Source organism: Xenopus laevis, chromosome 2S (genome assembly GCF_017654675.1).
Source record: "Xenopus laevis strain J_2021 chromosome 2S, Xenopus_laevis_v10.1, whole genome shotgun sequence".
NCBI lineage: Eukaryota > Metazoa > Chordata > Amphibia > Anura > Pipidae > Xenopus > Xenopus laevis.
In genome coordinates, this window is record NC_054374.1 from 125,269,953 (window position 1) to 125,282,618 (window position 12,666).

Below are 12,666 nucleotides of genomic sequence, written 5' to 3' on the forward strand. Positions count from 1 at the left end.
AAATAACAAAGAAATTGCCCACACCTGCCCATGAAATAGACTTTGAGTTAATGGTCCATTTACTTTTGAGCCCTTGAAATGAAGTGTGTTAAAAAAGGATTTAGTTCCTCACATTTTTATGCAATCTTTTTGATCAACCCAATTAATTAAAGCTGAAAGTCTGTAGTTCAACTGCTTCTGATTTGTTTCGTTTAAAATTCATTGTGGTAATGTACAGAAATAAAATTAGAAAAAAAGTTGTCTCTGTCCAAAGATTTATGGGTCTAACTGTATATATGTAATTATTTATAAGTAAACTAATAAAGATAACTCTAATCAAGGTAAAAAAAAGAAAAAAGGAGTAGACAGATAATCAAAATTGCTAGCCCTAATTAAGCCACCAATTGCTAAATCAATTATATTTATTTTTAATATATGTAACAACATTTTTACTGAAAACCTTTAATTCGCTTAAAAAAAATAATACATTTTTATATATCTCTAGAAAACAACACAGAGAATTCAGTTACTGTTATACTATATAAATAATATTTTATGGCCCTTTTGTTGGTGCTTGCAAATCAAAACTAAAGAATATAGTAACGAAAAATAAAACGTTTTACATAGCAACAGCTTTCTTCATCTGTACTTGAAACCCATGGAAAAAATGAGTCTTTGTAATTGCATTTGTTTTATTCCAGAAATGTTGTCATACAATAGATGATTCACCAGAGATATTGGAGATCTCCCAAATTTCATCATCCACCTGAACAAGAGCTTCCTTCTTTTCAGCATCAAGTCTCTTACCCTGGTCACTATTCACAGAAGTATGTAATTCAGAGTTTTCTTGGCTATGACAACATTCCTTTTGACCCACAGCATCACTTGCTGAAACAGCAACAGCAGTTTCATGAGGCGTTCCACTCTCAGATATAATGTCCACAGGTTTATCAAAGAAGTCATTCTGAAGGATATACCGTACACACTGCAAAATCACATTCCTTTCATGCCTGATGTCATTAGCCAGTAACTAGAAGAGAATAAAATTCAGTGTTAGCATAGTATACCAACCCACATAAATCAGCATTTTACCAACTCACTGCAACTAGAATCATTCAATGTAAAGCTCTGAGCTTCTGAACTGGGAAATATATTGTCTATGGCACTATTTACCTTCCAATGTTTTGCTAGGAAGCCAGCTATGATGGATATTGTGCTTGCTTGATTACCAACTTACTATTCTCCTAAATCAGAGGTCACCAAACTTTTGTTACCATGAGCCACATTCAGTTTAAAAAAAAAAGTTGGGGGGCAACACAAGCATGAAAAGTCCCTGGGGATGCCAAATATGTGCTGTGATTTGCTATTTAGTGGGGATGCACCGAATCCACTATTTTGGATTCAGCCGAACCCACGAATCCTTCACTAAAGATTCGGCCGAATAACAAACCCTAATCCAAATTTTTATATGCAAATTAGGGGTGGGAAGGGAAAAATATTTTTCTTTTGTGACAAAAAGTCACGTGATTTCCCTCCCCTCCCCTAATTTGCATATGCAAATTAGGATTCGGTTCGGCCATGCAGAATGATTCAGCCGAATCCGAATCCTTCTGAAAAAGGCCGAATCCTGGCCGAATCCCGAACCGAATCCTGGATTCGGTGCATCCCTACTATTTAGAAACCCCTATGTGGATTGGCAGGCTACAGGAGATTCTGCTTGGCAGTACACCTGGCTTTTATGTAACCAAAACTGGAATTCAAAAATAAGCACCTGCTTTGAGGCCACTGGGAGCAACATCCAAGGGGTTGGTGAGAAACATGTTACTTACAAACCACTGGTTGGGGGATCACTGTCCTAAATGAACAGAACTAGTGATAAACATCAAGAATGCTGTATGCTGAAGCCACCACACTAAGCTTATATAACACTGAATTGTTCAGCTTAGCTTGTTGAATTGGATAAGAAAAAAAAATTAAAATAAAAAAAATGCAGAACAACAAAAATCATTCTGATTTCTTTTTTTCTTTACCATTTCCAGAAGGGTGGGTTGGCATCTAATTGAAGCAGTGAATGGCTTCTTTCCATGTTTCCTGTGACTTTTGTTAGGGGGGATTTTACTGTGAGGTCCATTGCTCTGGTGGGCAGTGTGTTGGGTCTTTAATTCCTGTTCCGGCCTGTCACTTAATACTGTCTGAGCAGCAGTCGGCATGTGCGTCTGAAGAATCTGCTTATTCTTTTCCAAAGCGGCCTTAACACATCTAATGGGTTGTTCTAAAAGAGAAAGGAGATTCAATTTTTAAGTAGCAGGTTATAATGTTGCATGGCATCTTGGATATAAACAAGAAAGTGCTACTACCAAAATAGTTATGTATTCAGTAATAGAATTCTAGCCTCGAGCCCAGAACTAGCCCCGAAGAAATGATTTACCATCATGTCTGTTTCTATGGAACACAGCAAAGATAGTGTGTAACCGACAGGAACAGGCAAGAATAATGTTGTATCGATTACAGATACCATGCTGTGTAACAACAAAATGTGAGCCCAAAATAGGAAAGCAGCATATGCTGGCCTGAAATGGTCCTGTTTCTGCAAGTCTTGCTAGTCATTTATTTGAAAACAGTAGCCATTTACAAAACCTGGAACCTGAAACCTGGTGGAGAAACAAAATCACATCTAGAGGGTAGATTTCAACCCCTGCATTAATAATAAAAAATGATATATAACTGTATACCAGAAGTCATGTTTAACATGGTTGAGTATCACCTTAGGTTTGGAAGTCAAACAATGTTTAACCATCTATTTTATTTTTTAGCATTTGATTGCTAAATCTCAACACTGACAAAGCACAATGGATATACTGTATATTTTGAAACTGACTGGAATGGAGGACATTTAAATATGAACGAAAAAATTATCTTGGATTTTTTTTTTTTAATTCCTCCATAACTATTATTATTATTATTAACACATTTTAAAGTAAAATATTTCTTAAATAGGGATGCAAAATATTTTAGTTTCAAGTGAACACCTTTGGAAACTACTGGGGGGGGGATACCAAGTATGAAATAAGAATCCTAGTTAGCTAATATGTCAGCCCTGCAGGTAGTTGGGTACTTGCAGATAACCAAGGAAGTCCTGCAGGGCAACATAGGTTTATGGAGAGTTTTTGGATTGCTTTACTGGTGGTTAGGAAAGGGTTTCCATTTGCAAAATTCAGCTCCCTCCATCTGTTCTTTTCCCCTGATTTTTGTGGGTTCATTCATCTTTACAGGAAACACTGAAACCATTCAATCCTATCTGAATAAGTACATACTGTTTCATAGTATCCATAATTCATGTTTTTGTGTAGGACATTTAAAGGAAAACAAAAGTTGTCATGGTTAAAAAGAAAAACATTATCATGGAGGTCAGCAAAGAGCCCAAGACTTGAGCAGAAAAAGCATCAGTTCTTACCAATGGGTTCAGAGTCACTGTCGGAAGAGCTGCCATAGCTGCAGATAAGTTTGCTCAAGGCAGACGTTATCTGCTTTGGAACTACTGACAACCCTGTGCTCACCTTTGCTTCATCGTTGTCAGATTCTATAAGGCAAGGAAATGTATTCTAAATTAACTGCTTGAATAACATACAAATTGTTATTAAATAAATTGACAACATTAGCTATTAAAGTGTTCGTATACTGGCTATCATTCTGGGTTTAGGCATGCATTCTTTTCATTCATCAGTAATGGGTGCAGATATTCAGGACTAGGTTTGCTTTATATCAGAAATACTAGAAACATACCAGTTTACAAATCTGCTAAATATTGGGGTACATGTTCAGTATGTTAGGAGCTCCACAGCCTTATTTACTGGTACAGGAATTTTCTAGTGAAGCGACAAACTGTCTGTTCACCCTTTGAGCCGCTATATGAGGAGAACTGACTGCAGTGAAGCTGGAATGTTAGGTCCATTCATGCCTAGAAGTAACTGGAAACATTATTTTACTAAGAAATAAAAAAAAAAAAAAAAACAACATTTTTCTTACCAGGATCACTGCCCGCCAATATACTTAGGGGGTCATGAGTGTCCCCCTTTTGGGCCACATTTCCCTCTTGAGAATATTCTCTTTTTTCTGTTTCAGCGTTAGAGTTGCCACCTTGATGTACATTTTCATTTTTTCTGACGTTTTTCTTGAAATTTCTTTGGTTTCTGCGATGTTGCCAATTCTTGGTACCTTGATTCGATTGACTAAACTGCCCTCTCTTCATCCCTTTCATCTTCCTGATTCATAACGAAAAGTTTAAACACTTGTTTAATTGTTCTTAATATTTTACAACTATAACTTTTATTTCCACTTATTTGCCTAATGTAAATATTAAGGTACAGTTGTAATTATATCCCTCATGCTCTTTTCCCTCTAAAAGTTTCCAAGCAGTTCAAACTAGTGGCTAATCACAGAATACTGGAAGCTGAACTGACTGAATGATAGTAAGCCCCATAAGACATAAAAGGCTGAAGGTGAAAATCACTCTTAGAAAAACCTGTCCATGCAAAACATTAAATTATGTATTAAATGTTTACAAATTCACTAATTAATTGTTTATATGTTGCCAATCAGTGTCAATACAAGTATTCTAATGATTATTGTCATTCACAGTTTTCATACAAAATAAAAATTGCACATACCCAAACTGAGGGGTTGTCAACACGTCTCCACGTTCTTCCCTCTCTTTCTGGAGCTGCTGCTTCTTGGCAATGTTTGCTAGTGTTGGAAAATTTCTTAAAGAGAAAAAAAACTTTAAATTCTACTTACATTTATTTTAAGTATAAAGCAAGCTAAAGAACAATATGTTCCTTTGTTTTTTGTTTAGTATTTTAATAATGACACACTGGCTCAGAAAAAAAGAACAAAATATTCCTGCCTGCGACATTAGAGACTTATTTAACCTTTACCGAAGTTTGTATTCATAAGGTTTATAAACCATCTATTATAAATATAACAAGCACTTACATGATATCTGAATAAGGTCATTTCCTGTGCGGAATTGTGGGTCACTAATACAATAACCAACCACAACAGAAAGGTGTCACTAACTCCATTACTGTAGTAGAAAGTCATTGCTGTTTCAAAGGGCGCTGAGACAAGACTTTTTCCTCATTGTTGGTGCATTGTAGGTACAACATTTGCACTTTTGCCAACCCTCAACTGTCCCTCAAGTCAGCAAGAAACACCTCTGCCCAGCTTTCTAAAACTGCAATTGCGAATCACCTCACTAAACCTCTTCATTATAACCACACCATCACACTAAGTTTGTTTACTAAACAATGGCACACTTGTTTCTCTTTCCATCCATATATACCCACAAGCTTGACTACAGCATCCACATGTTTTATGTAAAACATAAGTACAATAAAAAAAGGACTTGTGCCTGTTGTTTTAATCATGAGAAGCCTATGGTTTTTGTTATTTTTTTGAGCTAAAATGGGCACACATGGAAATTCAAGCTACTTCATTTGGTTCTTGAGAGGTAAATAATTATGCTCCCAATGTGTAGAGAATTCCTCTGTATAATGGACTACTGCTTCTATAACATATAAGGGCTCAGTGATAAAAGTATCATTGTGCACAAACAGCAAATAGTACATACTTTCTTCTTTCTTCTCTCCATTTTGCAATTTCTTCTGGTGTATCAAGTTTAATTCTCTTAGCTCCAGGAGCATGCATCTAAACAGAAATGAAAGCTAGATAAATAGTGGTAGAATGGATACGAATTTCTAAATCAGTCTCGAAAAACATTCACTATGGACTTTTTACAATTTTTTTTGTGTTTAGTGCAGTTTGTCTTCTGAAACTGTAGTACAATTCTTGTAGTCGTGTAAAGGAGAACCCTACCAAAATATACATATCCACATGAAAAGCTGGAGCACTCACGGGATTTATAAATGAGTCAGTGTTTTGGTCCTGCTAAGACGACCTTTCTCAGGACATCAAGGTCCTTAGCAGGACTGAAACGTTGACAAAAATATTTTTTTTCCACTTATTCATAAGCCCCGTGATATTAATTCCTTTTGGATGCACCTGGGCCATTTTCCCCAATATTGGGAGTGTGTTACAATAACATGTTTATATACATAAACCAGTAATCAGTATTGAGCAGTTACATGCATTCAATTCAGCAAAATTTTTGCACAGGCAGTTTTTCACATTTGATTTAATTTCATACAACTGAATACTGCTTCACTAAAAATCTTTGTTCAAAAAACACTCCAGTACTCAGATGGTCCTGGGAAATGGAAGACATACCACTGTTATCTTTTTTGTTGAAAGTGGAGTAAATTACTATGCAGGCTTAGAGGGGGTTCCCAAACTTTTTCATACGACTGTAAATTATAGCAATGCTTCTGAAGCAAATACACCAGTTTTACCAGTGCAGGGAACAGTACATTATACTGCTATTCCTTTAAAATATACTGCTATTCCTTTCATTTTTTGATGTTACTGTTCCTTTAAGAACAGGGTGAAAGAAACAATACAGGGTCAATAAACAGACACCTCACTGAAACTAGTAGTTACTCACATTTCTCCAGTGAATCTGTACCAGCTTCTCATGGGCATTAAAACTGCAGCCTGGTTCTTCACACTGCAATAAAATTGTCAAAGATTCTATTAGGCTTAGTTCATTCCATGATATATTACCTACTTTGTATTTTCACCCACAAGCTTATGATCACAAGCCTTCAAGACAAAGCCTTCTTCCACTGTACTTGATCCAAACTAAGCTATAATTAATCCTCATTGGAAGCAAAACCAACCAACTGGAATTATTTAACTTATATATGATTTTCTGGTAGACTCAAGATCCAAATTAAGGAAAGATCCATTATCTGGAAAAACTGAATACTAAATAACAGGTCCCATACCTTGGTTGCTATGTGTGACTGCCCATGGACAAATTTGCCCAGTGTTGATAAATGAGGCCCACTGTCCTTTTTTCAAAACACATAGTTAATAGTGCTGCTCTAGCAGACTTCTGCACTGAAATCCCATATTTTTTAATTCAATTTAATTTTGAAATCTAACATGGGGCTAGACATATTGCCAGATTCCCAGGTGCCCCCAGTCATGTGACTTGTGGTCTGATAAACTTCAGTCACTCTTTACTGCGGCACTGCAAGTTGGAGTAATAACACCCCCTCCCTGTCGCTCCATCAGCAGAACAACAGGAAGGTAACCAGATAGCTCGCTGACACAAGATAACAGCTCCCTGGTAGCGATAAGAACACTCAATAGTAAAAGTCCAGGTCCCTCTGCAACTCCTTCAGTTACATTGAGTAGGAGAAACAATAATCTGCCAGAAAGCAGTTCCACAGTGCAGCACTGGCTCTTTCTGAAAGCACATGACCAGGGAAAATGATCTGAGATGGCTGCCTACACACCAATATTACAACTTAAAAAAATACACTCAGGTTAGGAATGAAATTTTATATGGTAGAGTGAATTATTTGCATTGTAATTTAGTGTAAAAACTACAGCATAAAAATCATGACAGAAAACAAAATCTCAATCAAATCTTATTAGTTTTCCAATATATTTGAAACCATTAAATATTGTAGCATTCAACAAGTAAAAACCCTAGTAAAAAAGCCTCAATGTCCTACCTTGACATGCTGAGAGGTGTGTTCATTATACTTTGCTTGGTTTTTAAAACCACGGTCACATGTGTCACAGTAGTGAGTGTAAACGGGTTCTTTCTTTTGCTTTTTCTGGGAGAATAAGATATTGAAGGATGTTATTCATGAAAATTACAAACCAACATACCTTGTCCACAGAACCTAAAAAGCAGGAAAATAGGCTTGATTTTTATTTCTCCAAAGATGAAGAAAATTAAAATGCAGGAGGTGTAAAAGAATGCAAATGATCTAAGTACAGTAAACTGTATATGGTGTATCCCATGATGTCCGGCCTCTTACCGAATGATTCTTCATTCTACTCTGACCGTTTCCAAATGGCATTCGGCTTTCACGATTAAAATGTCCATGTCCCCCTAAAGCACAAGCACAACAAGAAACTTGAATTTTTATTATTAAGACTTCTATAAAACATACTTGCCAACTCATACATTACTAGAATAACGGCAAGGCATCTGAATAAGCTAAAACACACATTAAAAACCACAGGCCTGCCCAGTGTCAGTGCCTTAAGGGCCAGATGATGCATACCAGTGGTGTAACTAGATATTATTTGGCCCCAGAGCAAATTTTTTTTTATGCCCCCAAAATGCTTAGCAGTTGACTTGTTTTACCAATATTTATTTAGACTGTTTAAGAATTAGGGCCTCATGGGGCCCCTATACCACCTGGGCCCCCCTACAGCTGCAGGGTCTGCTTCCTCAATAGTTAGGCCCCTGATGCATACCATTGTGCATTATCCGCTGCGCTGCTGCAACCCTTTTGTTCTGAACTGCAGGCGGATTTCAGCACAAAAGGCAAAATGTCACAATTAAGCACCATAGTCTGACATGTCTACCTGCATCTGAGCTGAGACAATGCTTGCGGGTGCAGGTAGAGCAGGAGCGGAGAAGCTACAGGGGAGCGGATTCTCAGCCTGAGGAGAAATGCAGAACATGTTCCACAGTCGTCAGGCCCTAGCCTAAGAGGTTATAACTTTAGGTGATAATACATTGATAGATCTTGTATGAAAACACAGTGCGGGAATTGCGCATTAGGTTTAGCGTATTTATGCGGGGTCGGCCTTTTTAAAAACTGCGCCATAAAAAAGCATGTGTGTCCATGCCCTTGGAGTATAGATTCAGTTCCATTGCATGAAGCATTTCTCTATTTTTTTCTTACACTTCTCCTTCCACTTGTCTGGAAGATATCATTTGCATGATTATTCAAGTGTCCAGACACTGTGTCAGCACATTAACAACAAAGTACAGTACAAAGGAGTTCAATTTGGACTTTACGTTGGAATTAAACTTTCTAAACAGATTTTACAATCATTTTCTAATTTTAGCAGTTTCTGAGAAATTAGCTTTTCACAGTGTTCACAGGTCTTGACTCAACTGAGTCTCAGCAACCCAATGGTTAACTAAATACAGGAAGTTTGTAGATACCATATATAATAAGGGTCACTGCCACTCTGGGCATTCAAAACAGTTGAGTTGAAAGTCTGCCTAGCAGTATAAAGTGGTCTAAAGCTGGCCATAGATGTTGAGATTTTTAAAAGATCAGATCCTGATTGTGAGACCACGATCTTCTCAGAACGATCATACGAATTTACCATCAACTAAAAAGACCAATTTTCCAGGAAAACAAAGGGGAGCTGCCTGCTTGGCCCTGCAAATATAGATAGATTGCACTGGGGCCGACAAAGATTTTTTTGACCGGGCCGATCAATTTCCTGACAGATGTCGGACGAAAAATCATAAGATGTACAATCGTTCGAATCCCACTAACCGCACGATAATTTCGAAGGATTGGTCGGACTTCCCTAAAATCGGTTGTTCGGCAAGAAGAATCGTTGCGTCTATGGGGAGCTTAAAAACTGTGAATATCTCAGAAACCAATAAACATGGACCAAATTGTTTTTTGGGGGTAAGATCCTCCTTAAAGGGGAAGGAAACCTAGTCGGCGCAAACCAAGCCACCCCCCCACCCATTTGTTGCCCACCCTCCCTCCTCCCCCCTGGCCTACCCGTCCCGCTGGGCAAATGCCCCTAACTTGTTACTTACCCTTCTGCGCAGGTCCAGTCCAGGGAGTTCACAGACGACATCTTCTTCCATGCGATCTTCTTCCTGCTGTGAACGACTTTTTGGCGCATGCGCAGTAGGATCATTTCGCCAGTATGGATCTACTGCCCATACGCCAAAAGTCACACGCATGCGCAGTAGATCGTACCGGCGAAATGATCCTACTGCGCATGCCCCGTTCACAGCAGGAAGAAGATCGCGTGGAAGAAGATGTCGTCTGTGAACTCCCTGGACTGGACCTGCGCAGAAGGGTAAGCAACAAGTTAGGGGCATTTGCCCAGCGGGACGGGTAGGCCAGGGGGGAGGAGGGAGGGTGGGCAACAAACGGGAGGGGGGGTGGGGGGTTTGCGCCGACTAGGTTTCCTTCCCCTTTAAAGTTCGTTTTAGAGACTCATTGTCCTAAAGCTGCCCATACACACACACACACAGATATTGTCCAATTCAGGTTTATTTCAATAATCTAAACAAGTGTATTGCGCAAACAATCTAGACAGATATTAAAATCAGGGGCCATATGTACCATATAGGCACTTGAGGGCCCATGTCTAGGGTGGCAGCTTTTGACTCTTTGGTAAAACTACTGAGAATTTCTCCGCGGGTTGCCACTAGATATTCGCCGGCCAAATCCAGCAGCAGTGCTGGGTACCTGAACCCCCAACAATCAGCATATATACAGTGCATCTCTGAAGAAGCTGTCCTCAAACAAACAGGTTAGGTGTGACATCACTTCCAGTCACAGCCGTTAGTGGATGCATAGGTGGAACACAAGAGAGGGAAACCCCGGCAGAATCCATCTCTTTGTATTGCAAAGGTTCACCTCCACAGTCTGCACCATAATACTAAAGAAGTGGTTGTTTGATATGCACTCAGAAGTGTGATTTATAAAAAGAAACTCCCTTGAGTTGATACTGATATGATGTTTTAATTGTTTGAACCATGCTTTAAATAATTCTACCTTTTGAAGAAAGCACAATAAACAACTTGTATTAATTAATTTTAATTTAACTTTGGAGATAGCACTTTGTTAAAATCACTAGAGCACTTTAGGACACACAAGAAAATGATGTGCAAAGACTTTCTATAGTTCAAGACACTCACAGAATTGTGTTGCAGCACGCTATTGATTAAACTGAATGTTAACAATACTGTGCTAGGTTCTGTTATTTGTTCTTTTTCCGTAGCCTGCAGAGCTTATCAATAACTTTATCTTGATTTTTTTTTAATCTAAAGTACAGCAGGTTCTTCTGTGTAAGTGCTGATCAAGGGCTGAGGTCTGGCGCCCGCAGCACCAAAATACAGCCCTGAATATTTACCGTGGATCCAGTTTCTTCTGCCATCTGAGAGGTTTGAAGATTTCCATCATATCCCTTGGTTCATACAACAATATCTGTGTGTGTAGAGCCAATGTTGCCATAACTGTACTACAGGTTTTCCAGATCACGATGTCCTATATGAAAACCGAGCTGCTGTCTATGCATTCATGGCCTGTTTAAAGAGGTTGTTCACCTTTGAGTTAACCGTTAGTATGATATTGAGAGTGATATTCTAAGACAATATACAATTCTTTTGTGGTTTTTGCATTATTTAGCTTTTTTCAGCAGCTCTTCAGTTATCAATCTCAGCAATCTGGTTCCTAGGGTCCAAATTACCCCAGTTGTAATGCACCGGTTTGAATAAGAGACTGAAGCATGAATAGGAGAGGGTCTGAATATAAAGTAACAAAAAGTAGCAATAACAATAAATATGTAGCCTTACAGAACATTTGTTTTTTTAGATGGGGTCAGTGACCCCCATTCGAAAGCTAGAAAATAATTTTAAAAAAAATCACAAAAAAAGAAGGAATGAAGACCAATTGAAGAGTTGCTTAGAATTAGCCATTCTCTAACATCTTAAAATCAGATATTTTCTATCATAGTTAGTTAAATTGGCCTTTTAGCAAATGATCGGAGTTCATAATCCATCAATATGTGCTGAATGGATATAAGAATACTTGTTTGGATAGGATGCACCCTGCAGTGTCCCTATACAGCTCAGCCAGTGTAGCATTTGGATTTCAGATAACTATCATTTAATTAATTATATGGTAACCACAAGCACAGTGTTTCTGCTTATATAGCCTGTGAATGACCCTTGCACTTTTTCAGAGTCCCCTACCGAATTTAGGAATACATTAGGCATTCGATATATTGTGTTGTATGGGTGAATGGGTCTCGAATCCATTCCTGCCAGCACTCACCTCCTCCATGCTGCTCACTGTATGACGGCTGCTGCTGCCTGTACTGGGGTCGCCACTGGTTCCATCCTCCACCCCACAGCCCCTGAGGGGAAGGTGGAGGACAATGAAACCATGGAACTGGTGGTGGGCCTGTGCAAGGCCCAGCTGTAAACATCGGAGGTCTGAGTCCCGGGGCCGGGTAATGATTTAAGTTCTCCATACTAGTGGATAGCACAGCGCACACATCAGAAAACGTGCCTACTCAACTATTCTCCCACTTCCGTGTAAAACTGACAACTGCGCCATATTTGATAAGGGCAAAACAACCTCTTCTCCCAAACAATGTATTTCCCTGAGACGCCCTGAGTGACAGATTATACAGAGAGGAAGCAACACCTCACGTGCATGTTTATTTAAGATGCTAGTCAAGTGCCAAAGACCCAAATGTAAAGTATTGCATAATTGCAAGCACCCCCACCGCCGCGGCCGCAAAACATTAGCGCGCTGTCATCTGAACGCGCCGGAAATCGCGTCGCACTGAATCAACGTCACGGTGTTCATAGAGGAACATGGGGTAATAAATGTAATGTAAAAGCATCAGGCAAATACTTTTATGGCAAAATGATAAATAGCATTCAAAGGCAATGTTAAGATTGATGTAAAAAAAAGCTATTTTCTGGTGTTGGTAGCATCCTAAAAGTAAGTGTTTTTTTTTTTTTAAAGTAAATTATTTTTCAAA

General features: G+C 38.6%; 1 protein-coding gene across 3 annotated transcripts; it reads right to left on the bottom strand.

Moving 5' to 3' along the window:
* Window positions 1–391: 391 nt before the first annotated feature.
* nufip1.S (nuclear FMR1 interacting protein 1 S homeolog) lies at window positions 392–12,434 on the bottom strand. Of its 3 annotated transcripts, XM_018248504.2 has the most exons (11): window positions 11,949–12,077; window positions 11,026–11,197; window positions 7,932–8,005; window positions 7,620–7,724; window positions 6,539–6,601; window positions 5,609–5,685; window positions 4,647–4,739; window positions 4,006–4,241; window positions 3,434–3,559; window positions 2,010–2,251; window positions 392–1,009 (listed from the first exon to the last, which is right to left on the bottom strand). In XM_018248504.2, the coding sequence occupies exons 3-11, from the start codon at window positions 7,971–7,973 to the stop codon at window positions 689–691; spliced, it is 1,305 nt and encodes a 434-aa protein (XP_018103993.1). In that variant the 5' UTR covers window positions 7,974–8,005; window positions 11,026–11,197; window positions 11,949–12,077; the 3' UTR covers window positions 392–688.
* Between the last annotated feature and the right edge of the window lie 232 nt (window positions 12,435–12,666).

Bases quoted from the DNA above. Each gene is read 5' to 3' on its own strand.
- nufip1.S (XM_018248503.2), bottom strand. From the start codon at position 12,147: ATGGAGAACTTAAATCATTACCCGGCCCCGGGACTCAGACCTCCGATG. The intron at 4,740-5,608 runs GTATGTACTATT...TTTCTCTTTAAG, and splicing joins TGGAGAGAAGAAAGAAGAAA to AAATTTTCCAACACTAGCAA. The intron at 3,560-4,005 runs GTAAGAAAAATG...CTTGCCTTATAG, and splicing joins ATTGGCGGGCAGTGATCCTG to AATCTGACAACGATGAAGCA.